This window comes from Camelina sativa, chromosome 17 (genome assembly GCF_000633955.1).
Source record: "Camelina sativa cultivar DH55 chromosome 17, Cs, whole genome shotgun sequence".
Taxonomy (NCBI): Eukaryota; Viridiplantae; Streptophyta; class Magnoliopsida; order Brassicales; family Brassicaceae; genus Camelina; species Camelina sativa.
This window is the reverse complement of record NC_025701.1, coordinates 22,505,774-22,530,862: the sequence shown is the minus strand read 5'-3', so window position 1 is coordinate 22,530,862 and position 25,089 is coordinate 22,505,774. Positions and strand designations below refer to the sequence as shown.

General features: G+C 35.7%; 2 protein-coding genes and 1 long non-coding RNA gene across 5 annotated transcripts; 1 reads left to right on the top strand and 2 right to left on the bottom strand.

Moving 5' to 3' along the window:
* Nucleotides 13,513-15,825, bottom strand: LOC104757865 (protein disulfide-isomerase 5-2). Its single transcript, XM_010480651.2, has 5 exons — nt 15,493-15,825; nt 15,123-15,226; nt 14,485-14,855; nt 14,061-14,368; nt 13,513-13,982 (listed from the first exon to the last, which is right to left on the bottom strand). The coding sequence occupies exons 1-5, from the start codon at nt 15,700-15,702 to the stop codon at nt 13,671-13,673; spliced, it is 1,305 nt and encodes a 434-aa protein (XP_010478953.1). The 5' UTR covers nt 15,703-15,825; the 3' UTR covers nt 13,513-13,670.
* On the top strand, nt 18,145-20,505 carry LOC104757864. Of its 3 annotated transcripts, XM_010480650.2 has the most exons (4): nt 18,162-18,366; nt 19,518-19,569; nt 19,671-19,769; nt 20,131-20,505. In XM_010480650.2, the coding sequence occupies exons 1-4, from the start codon at nt 18,194-18,196 to the stop codon at nt 20,152-20,154; spliced, it is 348 nt and encodes a 115-aa protein (XP_010478952.1). In that variant the 5' UTR covers nt 18,162-18,193; the 3' UTR covers nt 20,155-20,505. The 3 variants fall into 3 exon arrangements, 1 of the variants encoding a protein (XP_010478952.1); XR_762546.1 differs by lacking the exon at nt 19,671-19,769 and having other exon boundaries at nt 18,145-18,366; XR_002036221.1 differs by lacking the exons at nt 18,162-18,366; nt 19,671-19,769 and adding an exon at nt 18,826-19,175.
* LOC104757863 lies at nt 21,385-22,039 on the bottom strand. The gene is made up of 2 exons (XR_762545.1): nt 21,953-22,039; nt 21,385-21,829 (listed from the first exon to the last, which is right to left on the bottom strand). It is a non-coding gene; the product is annotated as an uncharacterized LOC104757863 (long non-coding RNA).

The following is a 25,089-nucleotide window of genomic DNA, read 5'->3' as shown; positions in this document are numbered from 1 at the left end:
GTTTTCTCTCTATACAATATATAGTTTTGACTTTGCATGTTGTTGATTTGGCCAGTAGTGATTTATTCGTTCGAGTTGGATTAAAACCCTAGGGTACGTACAGTACAACATGAGCCGTAGTTGGATCATAATCCTGTCTCTGTGGGTAATATTGCAGCTGGCTTCGTCGAAAGTTTTGTTGATCGGGAAAAACACAATTCTCTCCTTTGATGATGTCGAAGCAAGTTTCAGTAAGTATATCTCTCTCTCACCCTTTCTGCTTTGGATAATTTGAAGAATATAATTCGTTCTACGCACTACAAAACAAAAATGGTTTTACATCATTTATATTTTATATTTGTATTAGGTTTAAATGATCAAAAATATATTGCATCACTTAAGTAAATGATTTACATCAATTGAAACAAATATTTGCTTCAGTTATTAGAATTGATGTTCATTTACATCACTTCTAAAAAATGTTGCAAGTCTTACATCATTTTTACTAAATTGATATAAAATATTTGCATCATTTATCAAAACTAATGTTAAATATTTATATCATTTCAGAAAACTGATGTTGAAATCAATAATATAATAAATTATATGAATATAATTTTTTCTTTAATATAATACTTAATTATTTATATTTTAATCATATTTGTTTATATATTCATTTCATAATTACAAAAGATCAGCTCAAACGAGCCAATGGGAAGAAAATTTGTTTACAAACAGAACATGATGCGGAGAGGTACGCGCTTGGCGTGCCAAAGAGTCCGCAGTTACATTAGCTTTTCTTGAAATATAAGATAAAGAGAAAGAAGAAAATTCTTCCCTATCCATCGTGATGTCGTCCAAGTACGTCGAGAAAGCTGGCCAGTTAGAAGAAGAAGACACCATCTTCACCAAATCTGCACAGTCCGTATAGAAAGACACGTCCCGGAAATCATGGCCAATCATGCACTGCATCGCCCACAGGAAAGCTTCAGCTTCGGCATGTAATGGAGATAGACTTCGTCGAAAACTCCTAGCGCCCATCAACGGCGACGCAGCCTGTAGTGAGGTACAACACCATCCAGCGCCTGCAAATTGGTCTCCTGCTTTCCAGGAACCATCTATAAAGTAGCAGTAACCCGAGAACTCAGTTGGAAGTGAGGTTGTAGCCGCCGGAACCGATATACCTACAGGGAATGAAACAGAGATACCGATATCCTCCTCGAGTTGTGCCTTCTGCCACCCTGTAGCTTCTCCTTCTGCAATCCTAACAATATCCTCCGGTTTCTCCACAATATTTTCAAAAACTCGTACATTCCGGGCTTTCCAAATATACCACATAAGCCAAAGAAAGGCCACAATATTTGCCCCTGGATTTTGCTGCCCTAAGAAGTGGTCCACATTTGCATACACCGATTCCATCGGAAAGGAGAGTGGGCCCACCAGGACATGGGCCAAAGCCCATACCTGATGAGCAGGAGGGTAGACAAAAATTGCATGATTTATTGTCTCCTCATCCGATCCACAACGAACACATCCAATGTCACATGCAATACCTCGACGCCCCAGGTTAGCCGAAACCGAAATGCATCCAGTTAGGACTTGCCACATAAAATGTTGAATTTTAGGAGGGCAACGGACCCTCCAAACGCTAGCTAGGAGGGGGTAATTTCCGGCCCAGAACCACAGGGCTTAAAAGTTCGCTTTTCATCAAAACGTGCTGTGTGGTAGCCCGATTTGACTATATACCGCCCTGTTTTCGTAAAATGCCAACCGAATAGGTCGACCCTCTGATTACCACCTAGAGGTATAGCCTGGATCAAAGCCACATCGTCTGGAGCAAAATGCTCATAGAGCATGTCCATCCGCCAAGAATTAGTCTGACGATCAATTAAATGAGTCATTTGAAGGGAGAGGTCCTTTACCAGGCCCCTACTTAAAGCTGGTCTCGGGAATTGAGCTGGCACCCAAGGATCAGACAATATGGAAATGGTGTCCCTGAAGCCAACCCATTTAATAAGTCCTTTGTTAACCAGAGAGCGAGCGGAACAAATACTCCTCCACCCATACGATGGGGAGTAAGACCTAATTGGATCCAACGGATGCGTATTCCTATAGTACCTACTTTTAAAAACCCTGGCAAACAGGGAATCCGGAGCATCAATTAATCGCCAAAGCTGTTTAGCCAGCAAGGCTGTATTAAAATCATCCACATTCCTAAATCCAAGACCACCTAGCTGTTTACTAACGCATAATTTTTCCCAAGCAAGCCAATGCATTCCCCCTGATTGTCCATTAGAACTCCACCAAAAATTCGCCACCGCACTAGTAAGTTTGGATGTGATTGTTTTAGGGATCCGAAAACAAGACATCACGAAGGTCGGCACAGCAGTAGCTACAGATTTAATTATTACTTCTTTCCCCCCTTTCGAAAGCAAATTTGCCGTCCAACCATTCGTGCGACTCTGAAGTCGTTCACAAACAAAAGAGAAAACTTTGGTAAGCCTTAATCATGTCTGTTTTTATGGCCATAAATTTCGTCTTACAAGACGGGTTAGTACGTAAACTGTGAAACATCTCTTGTGCAATAAGTATATTATCTGAGATCAACTGGCCGGGAACAAAGGTCGATTGGGTCTCAGAGATAAGACCAGGTAAAACCCTCTTAAGCCGCTGACACAGTATTTTCGAGATGATTTTATATCCCACATTACATAGACTAATCGGACGCATTTCTGCCATCCTAGTAGGCTTTGCCACCTTTGGAATAAGACAAAGATGAGTACGATTCATATCCTTTTCAAAAATCCCCTCCACAAAAAACCTATTAACCAAAGCCACTACGTCCCTTTTCACTATTCCCAAGCTTTCTGGAAAAACAGAGCAGTCATCCCGTCCGGGCCTGGGGCTTTATCCAGGTGCATCATAAACAAAGCTGACTTTACTTCGGCCTCTGTTACCGGACCTATAAGCCGCTCATTCTCCTCATCAGTAATTACCGGAATTACCTCCCTTAAAATCTCCTCAAAGTTGTCCGGATTTGTTGATGTAAACAATTCCTCGAAATATGATACTGCCGTGTGACAAATGTCCCCATCCTCAGTTGACCAGACATTGTCCTTAGAAAACAAGCCAGTAATCCGATTGCGAGCACGTCTTTGCTTTGTTTGGGCATGAAAATATTTTGTATTCTGATCTCCTAATCGCATCCACTTACTCCGACTCTTCTGATACCAATGAATTTCCTCATCCCCATAGGCCTGGCGCAACCTATTCTGTAAATCTGAGATAACATCAGGAGGAACAGTATCATCCTCCAGAGCGACCTCTAATTGTCTTTTCAAATCCTCAATGGTTTCCCTACCAAAAGGAACTTGTGCCTTGCGCCACTGGGAGATTTCCCGTCTGCAATTCCCAATTTTTTCCACGAAAGAACCTGGTCCCTGGTCCGAAGCCCCTCCCATCCCGAATTAATCGCATCCATCAACCCTGACTTACCAATCCAGCGCCGGTATTAACCAAGAGTGGCTTATGATCGGATGCTATCATCAGCAAATATTCAGTCACAGTATCTGGGAACAAATCATGCCAATCCTCATTCCCTAAAGCTCTATCCAAACGACAGCGAATAGGTTTTTTATCCCATCAGCCCCTCCTGGACAAACAGTCCCCAAGATAGGGGAACTCCAAAAAACCACAGTCCTGGATCATACCATTAAAAGAGAGGAAGGAGGAAGGATGACGTAACTTCCCCCCACGCTTCTCATGATTCCCTCTCAGCTCATTAAAATCCCCAACCACAAACCATGGAGAGGAACGAGTAGTACTAATCCGTACAAGACGTTCCCAAACCAAATCTCTGTTCTTAGGGACTGGATCACCATAAATAAAAGTTAAGTATATTATCCGTCCTTTGAAAACCGCTTCAATATCAATTAACCGATTAGACTCAAATAAAACATTTACCTGAAAATCAGCTTGATTATAAAAGAGGGCCAGACCCCCACTACACCCAATAGGTTCAATTGTTTTTAAATTTTTATACCCAAAGTGTCCCACAAATTTCTCAACAAAAAAATATGATTGTTTCGTCTCCATAAGAAATAAAAAATCAGGCCGATGGTTAGACCATAAATCCCTGAGATGTCCAATAGTGGCCTTGTTACCCAGGCCTTGACAATTCTAACTTATTATATTCATAAAAACTTTTAACAAAATGGGTATGAGAAACCCCGAGGTTTCCTTCTCCCACCCTCTGGAAAAGGATACCATGACAAGTACCAGAAATAAACCGTTGTACCAAGCCTGTCAAAAAAGTGCACACCAGAAAAACCCATAGTAATATGAAAAGAAGCAAGATTTAAAATAACAGCGGAAATGGGATGAGAAGGTTGAAGAAAAATATAACCCACCGAAGATATTAAAAACCAGAAACTCGAGACTAATTTATCCATAAAAGGCCCAAGGAACGAAACTGTCATGAGACAAAGAAAAAGGCCCGATAAGGGCCCATATCCTGATTCACACCGAAACCTCAAAATAAAAATACGACACATCCCATAATTATCCCAATACCGAGACATGTATAACAGTAATTCAGTAAACCAAATTAAGGGCGAACAGGAAGGTTTTATTGCTTGAATACATAAGAAACAAAGGGCACAACCCAGAATGAAACAGAAGAAAAATAACAACCAAACCAAAACAAAACTACAACCATGCGGAATAACCACTGGTGCCTTATTCAAAGAAAACAAAACAGGATAAACCAAAAAGCACACCGAAGCCCAGACCAAGGCTTGCTCATCACCACCATGCTGCCCTCGTCGTAAAACACACATAAATTAAGCTGGGTGAGTTGGAGGCTTTCTTCCTTGGTGAGAACCGACTTTCCCAGTCAGTCCACCCCCTTTGGCAACCGCCTTCTTACGCGGAGATGTCAAGGAAACCATGTTCCTTTTCTTTGTACTTGCACCCGGAAGAGAACCCTTCTGCTTCACCACTCTGGCCGATACCGGAGGCACAATACCACCAACAGCCTCAGAGACAACTTCCTCACCAACATTAACCTCTTCACTCGAAGCTTGATCCGTAAGAACCACCCCAGCAGAGCCCTCATCAACCTCTCTCTCATCTGTTAAAGCAATATCCTCTTGGGAAGACCCCTTGGACACCCCACCTTGCTCCTCCATGATAGTATCCATAAAGCTCAAGTCATTCTCACCCCTAGACGAAAACTCTTGCCCCAACAAATTACCAAGATCCTCAGAGAAAAGAACCTCTTATTGTGACAACTCCATGGTCCCTGAGGCTGGTACACTGGGAAACAGATTCTTACACACCTTTTTTTCAGGCCCCTGCGCTGAAACCACCAAGGCATCATCCGCAGCCACATACACATCCCCTTGAGGACCCAGAAGATCATCAAGCATCTTCTGCTCAGTTGGAGAAAGGTTAATGCCCTCAATGGTAGTGGGGATTTGAGCTGCACCACTCGCTGAACCAACCACCTGAGATGTTGTTGTAGAAGGTGGAACCACAGGTATGTCCTTCTTCACCAAACTCTCATCCGCAGAAGAAGAAATTTTTTTAGTCTTTCTCCACTTGCTACCCGAGCCCTGATAAGCTCGATAATGCCCAGCCTGATGTCCCACACCACGCCCATTCCCATGAGAAGAGCCCTGAATAGACGCCCCTGAACCAGCACCACTCACACCCGAACCATTACCCTGAACCCCACCATTCACTGTCGCACCCTTGTAGCTCTGTAACTTATCCACGGATCGAGAATCAAAACCATCCTCAAGGCGTTGTTTCCCCTTATCACCAAGCAATGGGCAACGGCTCACGTCATGACACAGACTGTGACATCGCCGACAGTAACCATACAAACGTTCATATCTCAGAGAGATAGTCGTCTCCTCACCGCTATGAAACTCAACAGAGGCTTCAAAGATCAGAGGTTTGAAACCGTTCAATAACACCTTCACCCGACCATTATCCAGATCAACCTCTTGCACCTCTCCCAAATCAGCTCCAATGGTCCGAAAGCTTTCATCTGCCCAGAAATGCAAAGGGACACCCATCACACGAACCCAGAATTTGATGAGACAGGGGTATCGCGGATCCACAACCGGCTCCCATCTGACCAAAGAGAGCATCCAATGGTCAAAGTGGTAGGGTTCCATCTTCAGAACATCCTGGATGTCCTCCTCTTGGTCAAAATCAAACTGAAAACGCCCTAAGCCAAGATCAACCCCAACAACTCTCTCCTCCATCTTCCATATCCGGGGAAGCATGAACAGCAAAGTCTTCATATCCTGCATAGCTGGATTCATGCATCGCCCAATCAAAGTTTTAGCATACCCCTCGATCAAAGCAGTGTTGTCAAAGTGTGCGACCTTGATCTTCAGCTTACTCCCAGACCCTGAGGAACTCCCAGCCGTACCATGAAGCAACAGACCACTCTGAGACATAGCTTGCTCTGGAAAACAGAAAAAAACCCAAGAAACCGAAAGAAAAGAACAAAGGTATATGACACTGCAAAGGAACCCAAATAACTCGAGACTGGAAAGAATGATGAGAACTGAACTCAACCCGTGAGAGGTGTTTATAGTTCGTCACATAAGACCCAATCGCAACAAGACATAAATCCGGATCCTCAAAGCTGGAATACATCTCCATCCCACCATATCCGCCTCTTAAAACCCTAGAATCACGCCCCTGAACTGAAGCCCGAGACAAACCCCTCTCTGTAAATTGAGAATCCAAGAGAATCCGTACAACAGAACCCCTTAATCCCCGAATCCATTCCCGGTCAAACCAATTTCCACCAAAAATCCCGAGATTACCGCTAAGACGAGATCCTTCATGTCTTGAATTAAGCCCCCGTCGCACACTCCATGGGACCGAAGTGAATCGACAAAACCCCAAGATACGAAACCCAATCTGCCCAAATCTCCATCGCGAATCCACAAAATCAAAACCGAGTACGACCCAAACAAACCAACAGAATCTCAAGGGGAGATCCGCCCTCATCCAACCCAAACAAGAGCAAATCCAAATCCAATCCAAACCCTAAAGACCAGTCTCCATAGACACGAGAGAGAGATTTTCTCGAGAGAGTTTTTTTTTGCTAATCTTTTCTAAAGAGAAGTTTCTCTCAAGAGAACTGAGATTTCATAATTTACCTATATTATCTGTACTGTATTTATGATGGGACCCACACAAATAGTTGTTATCCAATTAAAGATGTACAACTAAGTGAGAGAATATATAGGAGCAATATTGAGAACTTTTTCTTGATACAGTCGATGTGGGATATAGGTTATTCTGTTTTTTTTTTTATTGTTTTTTTTGTGTGTTGTCAATTTGAATTTTAGTTTTAGCCGATTAAAAAGCAACATATTATTCTTTTTTATTTCTTTTAGTTCAATTAATATATTAATTTGACATATAATTTGATTAGCATCATTTTTAAAATGATGTAATTTTTGGATCATTTTTCTAAGTGATGTTAATATAAATTAATAAATACATCAATTATTAAGTGAAGTAGAATTATATATTTTGTGTCAGTATTCTGAAAGTGATATAAATGATTTATATTTGCATCAATTATAATGAAATGAATCAATAATAATATCGATTATTGTTACTTATGTAAAATTATAATTTTTAGGAAAAATGATTGCCAGCTACGTCAAGTATATGCCAACACATCGCCACACATACAAACAATATAAATGTTTTAGTAACTACACGAACTATTGTCATTACATACGGACATGCATAAACAAACATGAGTTATGTGTACAACACCATAACCATCTAATTCTGATACTTTCTTTGCCGGAATCTAGTGTTTACCGGTATTGACCGGCGTTGACCGATATTGACCGGTGTTGACCAAATTTTTTTTTTCATAAAGAACAAAAATCAACAAAATAATTACATAAGTTTACTAAAAGATTATATAATAAAATTTTACTACAAAATAGTATAACATATATACATTTTCTTTTTGTAAATCCAAAAGTTAGTTTTAAATTGTATACCATATTATATTTATTATATACAAAAGGGAAATGTATATTTGTTATGTACCATATTATATTTGTTATATACAAAAGGAAAATGTATATTTGTTATAATACTTTGTAGTAAAATTTTGTTATATACAAAAATTTCCTTTTATATAACAAATATAATATGATATATAACAAATGATGAGACATATAATCTTTTCTTAAAATCTTTTGGCTTAAAAATGTTCATAGACTTTTTATAATTTAGTCTAATTTGTTTTTTTTGTCAAAGTATATTGCACCTTGCTATATATTTAACCTTTGATTTACCATTATTTTTTAAATATTTGTTATATAAAAATATTTAATAACATGCTACATAATAAAATATAATAGGGTATACAAATGATATGGTATAAAATTAAAAACCAAATTTTGAATTTATAAAAGGAAAATGTATATTTGTTGTATTATTTTTGTAGTAAAAATTTATTATATAATTTTTAGTAAAGTTATGTAATTTTTTTAACTTTTGTTTTTTGTAAAAAATAAATAAAATTTTTAATTTTTTGGTCAACACCGGTCAACATTGGTCAATGCCGGTCAACACCGGATTCCGGTAAACAAATCATCGGAATTAGATGGTTATGGTGTTGTACACATAACTCATGTTTGTTTATGCATGTCCTTATGTAATAAGGATAGTTCATGTAGCTAACAAAACATTTATATTGTTTGTATGTGTGGCTATGTGTTGGCCATTACTTGGCGTAGCTGGCAAACATTTTTCCTAATTTTTATATCAACTATTGAAAAGTAATTTGAAATAATATCACTTACTAGATTAAGATCCGTGCTAGAGCAGGGTTAAAATTCCTTTTTTTTTGTCAAATTCATTTTTATATAATTCATTTTATTTATATTGTAATTTTTATATAAAATATAATTTATGTGATTGTTTTTAAAAGTTTTTTTGGATAAAATATTATATAATAAAATTATATGCTAAATATGATGACTTGAAGAAAACACTAATTTTGTAAGTTTTATATTGTTAATGATTTTAGATAAGTACTTGTGCTATAACACTGATTAAATTTATTTTATACAAAATTTTGTATATTTTCTATTAAAATAAATTTTTAATATGTTGTATTAGTTTATGTACGTGAAGTTATTTCAATAATGTATAACTTGAATGTCATTATAAGACATAATTTTGTGAAGTTGGTTTTTAAAAAGCAAGTTATTATACTATGAGTAATTTAATACATTGTTATACTTTTTGTTTTAATATACTTGGATTTTTCAAATTCTTTCATATTATAGTGACATTATTGACATTGCTATAACAAACCAATTTAGAGTGTTTATAGTTTCTAACTTTAATATCAAGTTTCAATATTTTAAAAATATTTCAAAATAAATTGTTTAAAGTTTTTTATATTATATAAAATTATAAAGTTCAACAAAAAAAAGTATGAAATTGAATTTAAATATTCGAATTTTGACCCGTTACTCAGTAATTTTTTTAATTCAATAGATATTATTTTTAAAGAATAATATTAAGAAAACTTGAATATTTTATAGATTGAATCATTTATATTTGTTTTTAAAAATTCAACTTATGGTATATTCGGAAATAAAACTATTTTTTAATTATAATAAATAATATGATAATTTATTTGTTTCACAAAATAGACTCATATATAAAAATGAGAGGTGAAGTATAATGATAATTAACAAATTAATATGTTAAATTAGATATCAAAAGATTTTATTTGATGAATAATTTAATAAAGAAAATTAATATGGTAAGTTAGATGATGATTCTTTAGAATATTCTTTTAAGATTTTTAGAAACAATAAATCTAGACTATACAAATAATATAAATTNTAACTTTAATATCAAGTTTCAATATTTTAAAAATATTTCAAAATAAATTGTTTAAAGTTTTTTATATTATATAAAATTATAAAGTTCAACAAAAAAAAGTATGAAATTGAATTTAAATATTCGAATTTTGACCCGTTACTCAGTAATTTTTTTAATTCAATAGATATTATTTTTAAAGAATAATATTAAGAAAACTTGAATATTTTATAGATTGAATCATTTATATTTGTTTTTAAAAATTCAACTTATGGTATATTCGGAAATAAAACTATTTTTTAATTATAATAAATAATATGATAATTTATTTGTTTCACAAAATAGACTCATATATAAAAATGAGAGGTGAAGTATAATGATAATTAACAAATTAATATGTTAAATTAGATATCAAAAGATTTTATTTGATGAATAATTTAATAAAGAAAATTAATATGGTAAGTTAGATGATGATTCTTTAGAATATTCTTTTAAGATTTTTAGAAACAATAAATCTAGACTATACAAATAATATAAATTTTAATCTATAACCTATTTGTAACAAACTTATTAAAATTATATAGTCTACAAAATAATGTTGTGTACTTCCATTTTATTATATAGGGGATTTATTTTATTATATAGGGGATTTAAGTGATACAATATGTCTATTTTTTGTGTAGTGGCGTACCGTATTGATTGAAAAGTTCTCAGCTCCGATTATTGGAAGTTCGGTGGAATGCGGATTGTTGTACGCTGCAGATCCTATTGATGCGTGCTCGGGTTTAACGAACACAGCTGAAAAAGGATCTAAGTTTAGGCCCTCTTATGTATTGATTGTTCGTGGTGGCTGTAGTTTTGAGGAAAAAGTTAGAAAGGCGCAGGAAGCTGGATACAAAGCTGCTATTGTCTATAACGATGCATACGATGAGCTCTTAGTACATAGTAAGCACATTTAAGTATATAAGTCATGTTAATACGATGGCTGGTTTGGTTTTTATAATCTTGGTAAAAAACAATATGTAGTGGGAGGAAATTCATCTGGTGTGCATATACATGGCGTGCTTGTTACAAGAGCGTCAGGAGAAGTACTCAAAGAGTATGCAGGTCGAAGCGAGATGGAGCTTTGGCTCATCCCGGGGTTCAGGACTTCATCATGGTCAATCATGGTTGTCACTTTCATATCTTTGTTCATCGTGTCTGTTGTTCTCGCCACTTTTTTCTTTGTCCGTAGGCGTCTTCATGTGACGCCTTTATCCCGTGGCGGCGGCCAAGGATTTTCTCGCATACCTTGTAGTTTGGTAATACCGACTGAAGTGTTTTTAGGTGTTTTTGAACTTGGTTTGACTTCGATTACTTGTGCTATATGCATTGATGATTATTGTCTTGGCGACAAACTTAGGATCCTACCTTGGGAAAATTGGTATTTTCATACCCCAGCTAAGGGGGTATGTTGAATTTCTACCCCAACTTTACTAATGAGCAAATCCATACATTAACTTAAATAAAATTCAAATTCACTACTCCAACTTGTAAAACGGTGTTGAATCATACACAAGCCGTAACGGTGTTAATAAACCGTTAACAACTGTTTACGTGGAAGCCACGTAAGAAACGACGTCGTTTTGAGAAACAAAAGAAACAGCTTCTCTATCTCAAAACGACGTCGTTTAACGCTTCTTCTTCCCTTTTTCTTCATTCCCGACTCGAGTTATTTTGCTCCATCCCGACTCTCGTTTCTTCTGTTCTTTTCACCCATATATCAAAATCAATTGGTCAATTGATTTAATTAGCAACAATTATCGTTAACGGCTGAAGAAGCATTTTATATACACAATTCGTAACGGCTGAAGAATCAATTGGTCAATTGATTCAAGTTCAACCAACGAGACTCAGATTTTGTCGGAAACGAAACAAACGTAAAGCGAAGAAATGGGAATAGTGGCCAGGATCGGAGTTCTGTTGCCATTTTCGTTCTACTGGTGGCTGTGGACGAATCCTCAGTCATGGGTCAATCTCTACGGCCGAGGAAGAGACCCATCAACGATGATGGCGCGTGTATCTCACGTCCTCAAGGCTGCTCAACTCTTCTCTCTCTTCTCTATCGCTTCTCTCTCCTGGCCGCCTCCGCTCTACTTCTGGCCCCTAATGGCCTTTGGCCAGTTTCTCAACTTCAGGTACAATCTTCAGCAACTCTCTTTGTTGAGTCAAAATCGAATGCGTTAGATCGATGAAATTAGGAATCTTTTAGTCAACCCCAACCCCATTAGTTAGCTTGATTCCCTATTGTGTAATGCCTCACTTCTCCACGGTCTAATCTTTACTGGTTGTTAAAGTTTTGTCTTTTTCAAGTTTCAACCATCGAATCTGGTTTAAGCTTTTAAGCTCGAATCTGTCTTAAAAGGTCACATCTTTGACAGCTAGGTGAAGTTGATGTTTGATTCAATTAGCAGTTTGGTTCTTTTCAACAATTTATGGGTGAAAAGAAGAGAAGAAACGAGAGTCGGGATGGAGCAAAATAACTCGAGTCGGGAATGAAGAAAAAGAGAAGAAGAAGCGTTAAACAACGTCGTTTTGAGTCACAGAAGCTGTTTCTTTTGTTTTTCAAAACGACGCCGTTTTTTACGTGGCTTCCACTTAAGCAGTCATTAACGGTCTATTAACACCGTTACGGCTTGTGTATGATTCAACACCGTTTTACAAGTTGGATTAGTGAATTTGAATTTTATTTAAGTTAATGTATGGATTTGCTCATTGGTAAAATTGGGGTAGGAATTCAACATACCCCTTTAGCTGGGGTATGAAAATACCGATTTTCCCCTTGCCAACACAGTAAGTCCATTTTGTTCTCTTTAAAGAGGGTTCTAATTGATTCTGTTTGTTCACATACGCTTAAAGTGGTTTGTTGTCTTATTTTGGACTTTAGAATTCCATGCTTTGTGTATCGATTCTTGGCTCGGTCATTGGAGATCTTTTTGTCCGGTTTGTAAACATGATGCAAGAGTAGCAAAGGGTGATCCACCCGCATCAGAACAGACACCTCTACTTTCGCCTAGCCTGAGCATGAGACAAGAGTCTCTCTCTCGTTCCACTGCACCGCAGCCACACGCAGTTCCTATGTGCCACGCACAAGATCTCAGAATCGCCTTTTCCAAAAGATTTACAAACATAACAAGCCCGGTCAATACACCACCAAGCTAGGTTTGGTCGTCAAGTATGCTTGAGCATTTCCCTCACCAGAGTGAGTTTGTTCAGGTCTCTCTCTTTTTGCCTCTGCTAATTCTCTTCCAGGAGGCTGCTTAACTAAACCATAGAAGCTAATAAACCATTTTAACAAGAGCTGTGTCACTCTGCAAGACTCAATAGACTCCCACCAAGATTTCCTCAAAGTTGCAATGTGATACCGTGTCGCAACCAGGTTGTAAATACAGAGTGAAACCTGTTTGGCCTTATTTTTTACCTGCTTTATTGTGTATGGAACATGACATGAGTGAATTTGAAAAGTGAGCATATGTGATGCGTCTTTGTAAATCGGTACCACTGAGTTAACTTTGTTACTTACGTAGTTGTGTAGTAACTGCTTGATTGGTAAACGCAAAATCAGTATCTAGCACCAAGAACTAATGCATATGGCAATTAGAGGGCCAAAATGATTCATAACTAAAAAGGAATAATTGTGTGTAGATAGGGTGAAACATAAAAATGCTCGGAAAACAAAATAAAAAAGACTGTAAACTATTCAAGTTAGCTTAAAGTGTAAAAGAAAAACATACCACATTCAAGTTGTAGCAAAACTAGTCCTCTTTTTTGTCACTGGCCGTATGCTCACTGGTTTCACCTTCAGGGACACTAGTGGTCTGATGAACTCTTTCGTGGGCTGCAGCAGGCTCATCCACTTGACCGAGGCTCCGTAGCATCATAATGACGGCAACCAAGAACACAATGACGTACACTGACCTGATCCCAATCATTGAGTTAATGAATCCCATCAAAGATGGTCCTTTGAATTTCTTCTTCTCTGTTCTTCCTTCTCTATATCCCTCTAGAAACCGAGAGACTTGACTCAACTGATCTTCCTCTTGGCTAATGGTCTCTATGCCAGTCACCTGCATATCGTATATTATTAATACAGAGATTTAACTACAATTGACTTGTCATTCAAGTCCTAAAACCAATTTTGTTACCTGATCATACTCCTCATCCCCATCCCATACAACAATCTTCGGCAGATTTGTCTTCTTGTCAACATGAAACGAGTCTGCAAACTCTTCAAACTGCTCCACACCAACGTAGCCAAAAACAAGGTCACGGTTTGCATGAGCAGCTGCTCTCAGTGCTTTGGTCAGTTTCCCTAAGCTTTCGTGAGTTTCATCTTCCACAATTGTCAAGACAATCTTTCTCTCATCGTCCTTCAGCAGCTTCAGGGTGTCCTGGTTAATTGGCAGAATCAAAGGAAGGAAACTTTGTTTCACAAACTCCTCCAAGAATCCATCTGCAAACGAAAATTATACAGTCAATCTATTTACTATTATAAAGTTCTCAGCACTAGTTTACTAGGAGGATACATGACGTTACTCCTTAAGATCACCAAAAGAAATAAAGACTGACCTTCAAATGGACCATAGAAGACGCTATGCTCATCGTACGATGGATGTTTCGCAACTAAAGCAGGAGCCTTATCGAAATCATAGGAAACCATTACATCTTCTGAAGCATCCTTTGCAACAGCAAACCATGCCTTCTTCTTGTACTTCGCACCTAATCCTGATATCAACGATTCATTCAAACCAAACCCGATAAACACAGGGAAGAAAGTCCCAGCATCTTCAACAAACTCCTTGACGGCTGAGTCTGACTCAAGAACTGCAACATCTGGAGCAACAAACTTCTTCAAGTAACGGACGAGCAAATCTGCTTTCCTTGGTCCATAGTACTCCATTGGAACTCCATGGTTATAGAGCATGAGAGTCGGGAATGCACTGCGCAAAAGAAAGGCAAATCAGCCAAATAAGACTTAAACATGATAAACCAACAGTGCTGCTGCTTAAAGCAATAGATCAGAGACTCCTGAGTTAAAGCAATAGATCATCAGCAAATATAAACCGAAAAATCGAAACTTTTCAGACTCCCGAATCAAAGCAATTTGATAAAGTGATTGCAGAACTCTAGGAAAGTCTCAAAACTCAAAAAAAAAAAAATAATAAATAAATAAATAGAAGAACACATATGAAGAAGTATACACATACTCGATCTCAAGCTTCCGAGCGAGACGGGAGTACTTATCAGCATTCAGCTTCGCAATGATGATAGGCTTCTTCAGTTTAGCAAGAATAGGAGCAGCTGCATCTAACTGCAAACACAGATCAATAAATAAAACAGAACATAAGTAAGCAACAAAAACTGAAGCCATTGAACAGTACCATAATGGTTTCTAGATTCAATCCAAAAAGCTACACAACTAAAAATTGGATCTATACAACTAAAATTCAGATAGATCTAAAGTTGAATTTAACCAATCTTAAACCTAAAAATTCGACTAAGCAATCGTAGTACTAAAGCAGAGAGCTTAAATTAAAAAANAAAAAAAAAAAAAAAAAAAAAAAAAAAAAAAAAGACCTGAGGGTTAAGACGCTTGCAGTGACCACACCATGGAGCATAGAAATCAACAAAGATGCAATCGAAAGTTGAAATCGCCGAGTCGAAATTGGAATCGGTGAGTTCGAGTACTGTTCCGTCTACGGTGAATTGATCATCCGAAGAAGCAGAGAGTGAGACTGATAACGTTAGAAACGAGATCCAACAAATCATTAACTCCAACGAACGCATCTCGATGGACGACGATACCTAATTCAGTTCCGATTCAAGTTTTTTTCGGATTTCGCTGCAGACTGTTTAACGAGGTTTTTTTTTTTTTTGTGTGTGTTCGGTCTCAAATGTCTTACTTTTACTTTAGGAGAATCTAAAAACCCAGTTTAACATATAAAGATCCTTTAAGTAAACACAAATCACGGTTCTGTCCCCAAACTGTCGTACTGAGGTTCAGGTCTAGGCATGTAATGTATATAACATTCGACTTTATATGATTAACCATTTGGAAATTTTATTTATTCAAATTCAAACAAAGTGTGATACAAAATAAAAACTAGATCCGTGCTAGACCACGGGTTGAAATTCATTTTATTTATATAGTAAATTTTCTATAAAATATAATTTATGTGATTGTTATTAAATATTTTTTTGATAAAATATTATGTAATAAAATTATATGCTAAATATGATGGTTTATAAAAGACATTTATTTTGTAAGTTTTATATTGTTAATGATTCTATATAATTACTTATGCTGTAACACTGGTTAAATTTTATTTTATACAAAATTTTGTATATCTATATTTTAAAATAAAATTTCAATATGTTGTATTAGTTTATGTATGTGAAGTTATTTCAACAATGTATATTTTATATCATGACTTGAATATTATTAGAAGACATAATTTTGTAAATTTAGTTTTTAAAAAGCGAGTTATTATATTATAAGTAATTTAATATATTGTTATACTTTTTGTTTTAATATACTTGATTTTTTGAAATTCTTTCATATTATAGTGACATATTATTGACATTGCTATAACAAATCATTTTAGAGTGTTTATAGTTTCTAACTTTTATATCAAGTTTCAATATTTTAAAAATATTTCAAAATAAATTATTTAAAGTTTATTATATTATATAAAATTATAAAATTCAACAAAAAATATGAAATTGAATTTAAATATTCAAATTTTGACCCGTTACTCAGTAAAATTTTTAATTCAATAGATATTATTTTTAAAAAATAATATTACTAAAGCTTGAATATTTTATAGATATAATAATTTATATTTGTTTTTAAAAATTCAACTTATAGTATATCTGGAAATAAAACTATTTTTTAATTATAATTAATAATATGATAATTTATTTTTTTCACAAAATATACTCATATATAAAAATAATTGAAGTATAATGATAATTAATAAATTAATATGTTAAGTTAGATATCAAAAGATTTTAATATGGATGAATAATTTAATAAAAGAAATTAATATGGTAAGTTAGATGATATCAAATGATTATTTAGAATATTCCCTTTAAAATTGTAACAATGCGTCCCGTGAACCCCACTAGCCTCACTGCTAGCCCACTAGCCTCACTGCTAGCTGCCCCAACGGACCCCAAGCTGGCCCTGCAAGGCATCGATCCTAACTCATCACTGTGGAACACATCCATCAGTAGGTTATTGGTGCGTCAGGCGTTCCTCAAACCCTGGTTCTCACCTTTTAACAACCTTCCCACAGGACAAGCTGTCACCAATTGAGCTGCAGGTCAATTGGTGGCAACTTATCCTGTGGGAAGGTTGTTAAAGGGTGGGGACCAGGGTTCGAGGAACGCCTGGCACACCAATAACCTACTGGTGGATTGGGATATCCACAGTGATAGGTTAGGATCGATGCCCTGCAGGGCTAGCTTGGGGTCCATTTGGGCGGCTAGCAGTGAGGCTAGTGGGCTAGCAGTGAGGCTAGTGGGGTCCACGGGACGAGTTGTTACAAAGATTTTCGGAAATAAATTAAAGTTGCACCCACTATTTAACTTGTAACCAATTAATCTATCAATTAATATATAACCTATTTGTAACCAACTTATTAAAATTATATAATCCACAAAACAATGTTGTGTACTTCCGTTTTATTATAAAGGGGATACAAGAATTATTATTAAAAATACTCAATTTTTTCTTATGATGTCTCAATTTTCCTTGGTTTTTTTTTCAAAATTAATTTGATATAATTCATTTTTGAGTTCATTTTAGTTTTTTACTCAATTTAGTGAGAGTTTGAGTAGTGATTTTAATGAGATTCTGAAAAATAGCACCAACTTAAGGGTGCAAATGGTTGCACGATTGAATAGATTGAACAGGTTGAAAAAAATAATTCAACCAATTTTCACTATTTGCATTGTAAAGATTGAAGATGTTGAAAAAAACTATTCAGCCCGTTCAACCCAAAAAGTTGAAAAAATAAACTAATCCTACAACAAAAATCTTCAACTTGTTCAACCACTATTTTGGAGATGAATGAGTTAAATATTATTCAGCCCAATTTTGTTCAACCAATTTTTTCAATTTTGTACATCCATTCGCAGCCTAAGTTTTTGTTCCAAAACTAGCATACAGTCTTAATTATTCCAAATAAAGCACAATTTTAATTTTGGGGAAAATTACCTAAATAAATAAATAAAAAATAAAATTAAAAGGAAGGGGAAAACACATCAATCGTCTATGCACAAAACCTTAAAAATTCCAGTTGAATCAGAGAGGCTCGGAGAAAAAGGAGACAGAGCAACAGGTGTACGTATGGGGAAGAAGCAAGGAGAGAGAGGCAAAGCTTTGATTTTGAGGAATGATGCAACAAATGAAATCGGAGATGATGCCACCGACGCTTCTTTCTTGATGTAACGCTTTTCAATCTCAGATTTTAAACTCAAGATAAGATCAATATTCTGGATGCTCGATGTGAAGCTCGATTCTGGATTCGATTCTTAAGTGTTATTGCTTTGTCCGATTGAAACCTATGTTGTGATTAACTTCCCTTTCTCATTTTCAAAAGTTCGGAATTTCAGTAGATTGGATGATTTGTGATTTGGGTCTCTTAATTTCCAAACTGCGTAGCTTCTTTTCCACATTTTCTATGTTCAGTAGATTTAAGGAGTACTAGATTCGTTAAGTTTAGTTTAGTTTTTAGTTGAGAAGTGATGGTTATATAGTGGAGAGGCCACTGACTCCTTCTAAAACGGTCTTATAATATGTTTAGTCTAAGAGCCCGTGGTAGCATATTAACGCATTTAACATGTTGGATAATGTTATAGCATGGAGGGACATTCTCTGTTGACATACATTGTGCAAGGTGCCCGCCGAGAGACTTCATGGCTTTATACTATGTCTTCTTTGCATCTGGTTGTTGGAACATGTCCCTGTCTCGGTTTGGTATTACTTTAATTCTGCACTGTCATCTTGGACATTTTCCCTACTTGTCATTCAAGGGGTTGAACCAGCTGGTAGGGGAATGTTTTTCTGAGAATTACGGGATCTAAATTTTAGTTAACCATACATAAAGCTAGTTTTGAGTCTTACAACGATGCAAAATTATAGTTGCTTCTTGCTATTGCTTAAGAGGATCCTTAGTGTGGTTGTGAACTACAGAGTTTCTATGGAGTTTAGACTCCATAACTCAGATTTAAGGTTTAATGTTCTCTTAGCTATGGTAAGGTTTCAGGGTTCATGACCAACGTTAACAAGCTTTTTTTTCTTGCGTTTTGTACTTTTGTTAAATATCTGAGATTCACATTAAGCTGCACGGTAAGCTAGATTTCAACAAATCCATCCCTTGCATCATGAATCTTCAATTTAGATATTTATATCTATTTTTGTTGAAAGTGTTCTGGTTATCTATGCCTAACGTGTCCATGGACGTATTGCTTTGCTTTTCTGTCATTGCTGATTAGCTATTTATGCTTGTTTCTTTTTCCCTATCTCGTCTTCAATAGAAACTATATCTTTTCTTTAACGGTTCATCTTCTTGACGTGACTCTGTTTCTCATTACAGTCAACAAAGAGTATTTGCGGTTCAACTATTTGAGTTACACAGACTGATTAAGGTAAAGTCATACAGAAACTTCTCCTATGTTTCAGTGAATATTTGTTTATTTTATAGCTGAAACAGACGTATTCAAATGTGCTTTAATTCTGTAATAATCAGGTTCAAAAACTTATTGCTGCATCACCGGATATTCAATTGTTAATATTATCACCCACTGAGATTTTTGAAAGAATTCATGAAGGATTTCACGAAATTCAGGAAAGATTATTTGAACTTCATTACGATCTTCATAAAAAACATAAGTATAGACTATGCTTTGATTAGTTAGTCTTCGATTCATCTATTTCAGACTCTCCTTTGTTAATTAACCTTTAGCTTCTCTTAGATTGCTTGTGAATCTTAATTAATATCATATTCATTTTAAGCTTCTCAAAAATTTACTGCTTTGATGATCTAGACACAACAAGAATGAGTAAACTAACTAGGTTGAGTTCTTTGAATATCAAGTGTTTGTTTGCATATTCTGTTTTAATTGTTATGAGTTGACCATGTGTGCTAGTTTTGCTTTGTTACTTAAGACACACTAAAATATTTGGGAATTTTGTCTATTTTTTTACAGAATGCAATAGTTAGCTATTGTTGATGGTTTTGCGGAGATAAACGAGACCTTAGCCGAGATGATAAAATATATTGCAAACAAACCTGCTTTACTACATCCAACATCACGTCCAACATGCAGCACCAAATGTTTTTAATCTCAACAATGTTTTGGAGAAGTCCTGTGAAGCATGCTTGCATACCGAAGACTTAGAAGATTTTATAGCCATGATGAAATCAATAAAAGAGTGTGGTCCACCTATCATGTATATTTGTTGTTAGACATCTATGATGGTTGTAAAATATTTTTATATTGTTTTGGTACTTTTCTGATGTTTCTGCACTATAAGAATGTCAAAGGTTTCTATTAGAGACAAGTTAATAGTTTTTGAGGTAACTGTGATTGAGTTTGATACAAGTTCTCTTTAATTCAGGAAGGATTCCATGAACTTCATGAAAGATTTCTTAAATTTCAGGAGGACCTTCATTAAAACTAAAGGATGAATTTCAGAATCACATAACACTAAATACTTTTTGGCTTCATTATCACTTACACGAGATTGTAGAAACATAAATTCAAATTCTGGAAGGAAAACTTGAAAATTAAGAAGGATTGCTAGATATTTAGGAAGGAATTCACAAATTTCATGAAGGCTTTCATTGAGAGAAAAAAGAAGAAGATATGTGTGATACATTACCCATTACTAGTGGAGTAATATATCATATATTACCCATTTTAATGTAATAATTTGTGATACATGGGATAAAAGATAAATGAAGATATTTAAATACATATTTCTCTAAGTTTATGATGGTTTTCAAAATGTTTATGAAGATGTTCTTGAAGTTCATGAAGGTCATCCTAATATATGAAACAACATCTATGTGGCTAACTTTCGATTTGCAATTTGTATGTCTCTGAAAAAATTTTCACACTCTGAAGAATATAAGCATTAGCTTATACTACTGACATTATTATTTTTGAGAAACTCTGAAAAATTGTCAAACTCTGAAAAATATAAGCATTAGTTCATATTACTAACATCATTATTTTTGAGAAACAAAGCAAGTTTCCTTGAGAAGTAAACTATACTAAATAAGATGACCCAATTCTACATTAAACTCTAGCTACATGTTGTAGTCATTAATTCCACCTTAGTTAACCACTTGCTTCCTCATTCTTTTACCCGTTAGGCCGTTAACTTTGAGACCCATGGTTGAAGTTACAGTAGCTGAATCTTCTAGTTTCTCCTCTTACACCACCAAATAAAAACAATAGCTAATTAAACAGACACAAAAAAAGTTTTTAGAGGAAAGAAAGAATAATCAGGTTTACATAGGTTTTATTCATAGTTCCTAGAACTAAGACTTGCTTCCGTTTCAGTGGAACATACTTGAATTAAAGAATGTGAGAAATTATGACCTATAAACTCAATTACTTATTTCTCTACTCGACGTGGTATTCTCTCACTAAGTTATTAAAACAATCCAACAACGCTTCATATTTTCTATTGCATCTCATCTCCATTGATTCAAATCCAGATCCGGTACTCACTCCATCCTTTCCCATCCTTCACTTGATTCGATGAACTGTGGCTCAAAATCGTCACCTTTGTCTTCATCATCATCACGATCGATCGATCTAGAATGCTCTATGTTCTTCCCTCCACCACCTCCGCTGCAGTTATAAACCGAGACCACAAAATCTCATCCAATTTGACCTGGACATGAAACCACAACAGAGCTATGAGTCTGAATCCGATTGGTCATGGATGAATCTCTGATGTAATAACTTATTGAAGCTGCAATCGATTAATTTATCACTTAATTGAAAGATTCCAGACCATAAATGAAAATTTCAGATTAGAACAAGCTTCATCGGAAAAAGCTAAAAGAGATCGTGAGTTTGATTTTTTATTTTTTAAAATTTTTTTTGATTATTTTAATGAAATATTTAATATTCACAAATGCTAGATTTGGAATAACTGAATGTGTGTACTAATTTTGGCAAAAAAAACTTAAAAATGTGCTATTTTAGGGTATTTCTCTAATTTTTAACTATTCAAAAATTTTCAAACTCGTTTTGTTATCCAATTTTATTAATATTGCTTTTAGTCCAAATAATTTTTAATATTTAAATTATTTATTTCTGATCCTTATCCGTTATATATATATATATATATATATTTAAAAATAATCAATGTACGAAACAAATATATAACTCGAAAATCAACTTTTCATATTAAAATTGTTCATGTTATGTCTTTTTTTGGGTTTGGTTCAACGGGGTACGATACGAATTCTTCCCAATCAATAAACAAAGTTGCTTGTCACATACTCACATCTAAACTCTAAAGTATAGATGCTTGTACGTGTGGTATTAATTGGAGTTAAAACGCATAATTTTCGACAGGATGTATATTGATTACCAATTTATCGAACATGTCTTCAACAATTATCGAAGTTATCTTCTTAAATAGAAACATCAGTTTGTACGTGCTTTTTCAATTGAGTCATTGAGTGGATTTATTTTGCTTGTTATTTAATTTGACTTTTGTGGGTTTTCGAACATATATTCTACTTCATGAGATGAGATAACAACAAAAGCTTCAAATAAATGAACGATGAAAAAGAAGAGCACAAATATTTGTATATTCATAAAGATCACAAAATAAAGCAGTTGAAGAAAATGGGTTTTGAAGATTAACGAACGAAGATTACATAAAATTATGGAACACATCGTCTAACTAAGCCTATATCTAATAGTAATACTAATAATAAATTAGAACTTTTTACATGATCTTGCATCCTGGTTGCAAATCTCCCATAACAAAGTTTTTCGGCGGTGGTGGTGTAGGCGGAAAACTCTTAGCCGCCGGTAAAGGATACGCAGTAGCCAAAGAAGTTCTTGTATTGATCAATGAGATGAGAGAATAGATATATAACAGAGAAATAACAGACCTCTAAGATATAGGAGAATCTATCTAAGTACAACCTCCAAGATACGTAAAACAAATATACGAATATACTCCCGTTACTAAGGCTCAACTAACTCCAATACCCCCCCTCAAGCTGGAGCATATAGATTATGTATACCATGCTTGTGTCTGAAACGCCAGAAACCGTATTGCCCAATCGTTTTTGTAAAGATATCAGCCAGCTGATAAGTTGTTTGAACATGATGCAAGACAATATTCCGTGTTAGCACTTCGTCCCTCACAAAGTGACAATCATTCTCTATGTGCTTCGTTCTCTCATGAAAACCGGGTTTGTCGCTATGTGTATTGCGGATTTGCTATCACAGAGAACAATCATTGACTGAGTATGATGCACTCCCAACGACAATAACATCCGTGATAACACTCTGATTTACATGTTTTTAGCATCTTTTTTTGTCCATATTTTGCATTGTTCATACCTCTAACTTAGCATTTTTAGACCATTTACTGTAGGAATCAAGTTTTAGAGCATTTAGGGTGTTGCATTTCTGCATTTGCATATATTGGATGAAACAGGTGCTAAAGAGCCAAAAATGGAGAAAAACAAGGACAACTCGAGCATGTACCCGAAGGAGCCATCGAGCTACAAGAACAAGTCCGAACTCCAACACGATCGAAGAGGATCCAAGAGCGCGAAGAGCAACCCGAAGATCCACCCGAGGAGTTACCCGACTCAAGCCTCGTGTACCCCATCGAGTAGACCATCGGGCAGGTCTGGGAAGCTAGGTCAAATGGGTTTCCATATATAAACCCCCTCTTTCCCTAGCTCGCAAACGAGCACGCCGCAGACCCTCAAACCAGAGAGCGAGAGCTTCTGTGAGAGAACTGAGCGACTCAACATTTTTTTTCTTGTTTTGGTACTTTTAATTTGTAGTTTTTCATAGATCTTTTATCCCTACTCTTTTCTACTCTACTCTATCTTTTTAATAATGTCATTTTCGTTTATTTCTATGGCTTTATCATTCGTTTCTATGTCCGAGTAGTGTAGCAAAGTTTCTAGGGATGGGATAGATGATTAGGTGTTCTTGATCGGTTAGGATGCTTTAGTTGATTGTTATGATAGATAAATTTCCTTCTAGGTTGATGTTCTTAATGCGGTCAACAGACCGACAGGTTGAGACTAGATCTAGGGCGTTTATAATGCTACAGGCCAAAAGGAGTAGATAAAATGCTTGATTAGGTCAATGCTAGAGGTATACTTAACTTTGAGTGACAAAATCAGATAAGTCTAAGTATACTGACAAAAATGAATTGTTCTTAATGCCTGCTTGTTCATATTGCTAGTGCGACAGTGTGGTAGTATGTTCAAGGTTGATTGTTACTAGTGCGACAGTGTGGTGACAAGGTTTTAGAGGTTCATTGTCTAGGAAATAATTGCTTGAGGCATGTAAGGCATCCGTATTGGTCTAGAACACTTAGGATTCGATTACCCCCATCCTTAGGAACTTTCGTATTTCATTTCTTGCATTTTCCTTACTACTCGACACTTACCCGATCAGGTACACGATAACCTGCATCGAGTAATACCTCGAACTGTTCATAGTTCACTTGCATACTAGATCACCCCACTCGATCCTGTACTCGATTGCTTGCATCGAGTGCTTAGGTCGTGTGGTTTACTTCTCTATATTCTTTTACTCTGTTTATATTAGGACTGTTGGAACCAAACCCCCTATTGCTTGGCTTGACTTGCTTGATTCTGATTGCATCCTATCTGCTAGCAATACATAACCATTTGGATTGATAACCCTTTGTACTACAACTGCATAGGGAATTGATACCCTTGGTGAAAACTAGTCTATCAATTTGGCGCCATTGCCATTTGGTTGTTTTATTTTGCTACGTTTAGGATTTCAGGACTTGCTAGATCAAGTTCGTTTGTTTATATTCGTTTCGGATACTGACTTGTTTGCTTTCGCCTTTGTTTGTTTTGACTCTCAGGTACAACCCGAGCACCCACCCGACCCGTCACTCGATCACCT

What these genes read in the sequence shown, in the direction of transcription:
- LOC104757865 (XM_010480651.2), bottom strand. Translation starts at nt 15,702, where the DNA reads ATGCGTTCGTTGGAGTTAATGATTTGTTGGATCTCGTTTCTAACGTTA. An exon ending in GCAAGCGTCTTAACCCTCAG is followed by an intron (nt 15,227 to 15,492) that starts GTCTTTTTTTTT and finishes CTGTGTTTGCAG; the next exon opens with TTAGATGCAGCTGCTCCTAT. An exon ending in CTTCTATGGTCCATTTGAAG is followed by an intron (nt 14,369 to 14,484) that starts GTCAGTCTTTAT and finishes TTTCGTTTGCAG; the next exon opens with ATGGATTCTTGGAGGAGTTT.
- LOC104757864 (XM_010480650.2), top strand. Translation starts at nt 18,194, where the DNA reads ATGCACAAAACCTTAAAAATTCCAGTTGAATCAGAGAGGCTCGGAGAA. An exon ending in ACCGACGCTTCTTTCTTGAT is followed by an intron (nt 18,367 to 19,517) that starts GTAACGCTTTTC and finishes TTCTCATTACAG; the next exon opens with TCAACAAAGAGTATTTGCGG. An exon ending in AAGGATTTCACGAAATTCAG is followed by an intron (nt 19,770 to 20,130) that starts GAAAGATTATTT and finishes ATTTTTTTACAG; the next exon opens with AATGCAATAGTTAGCTATTG.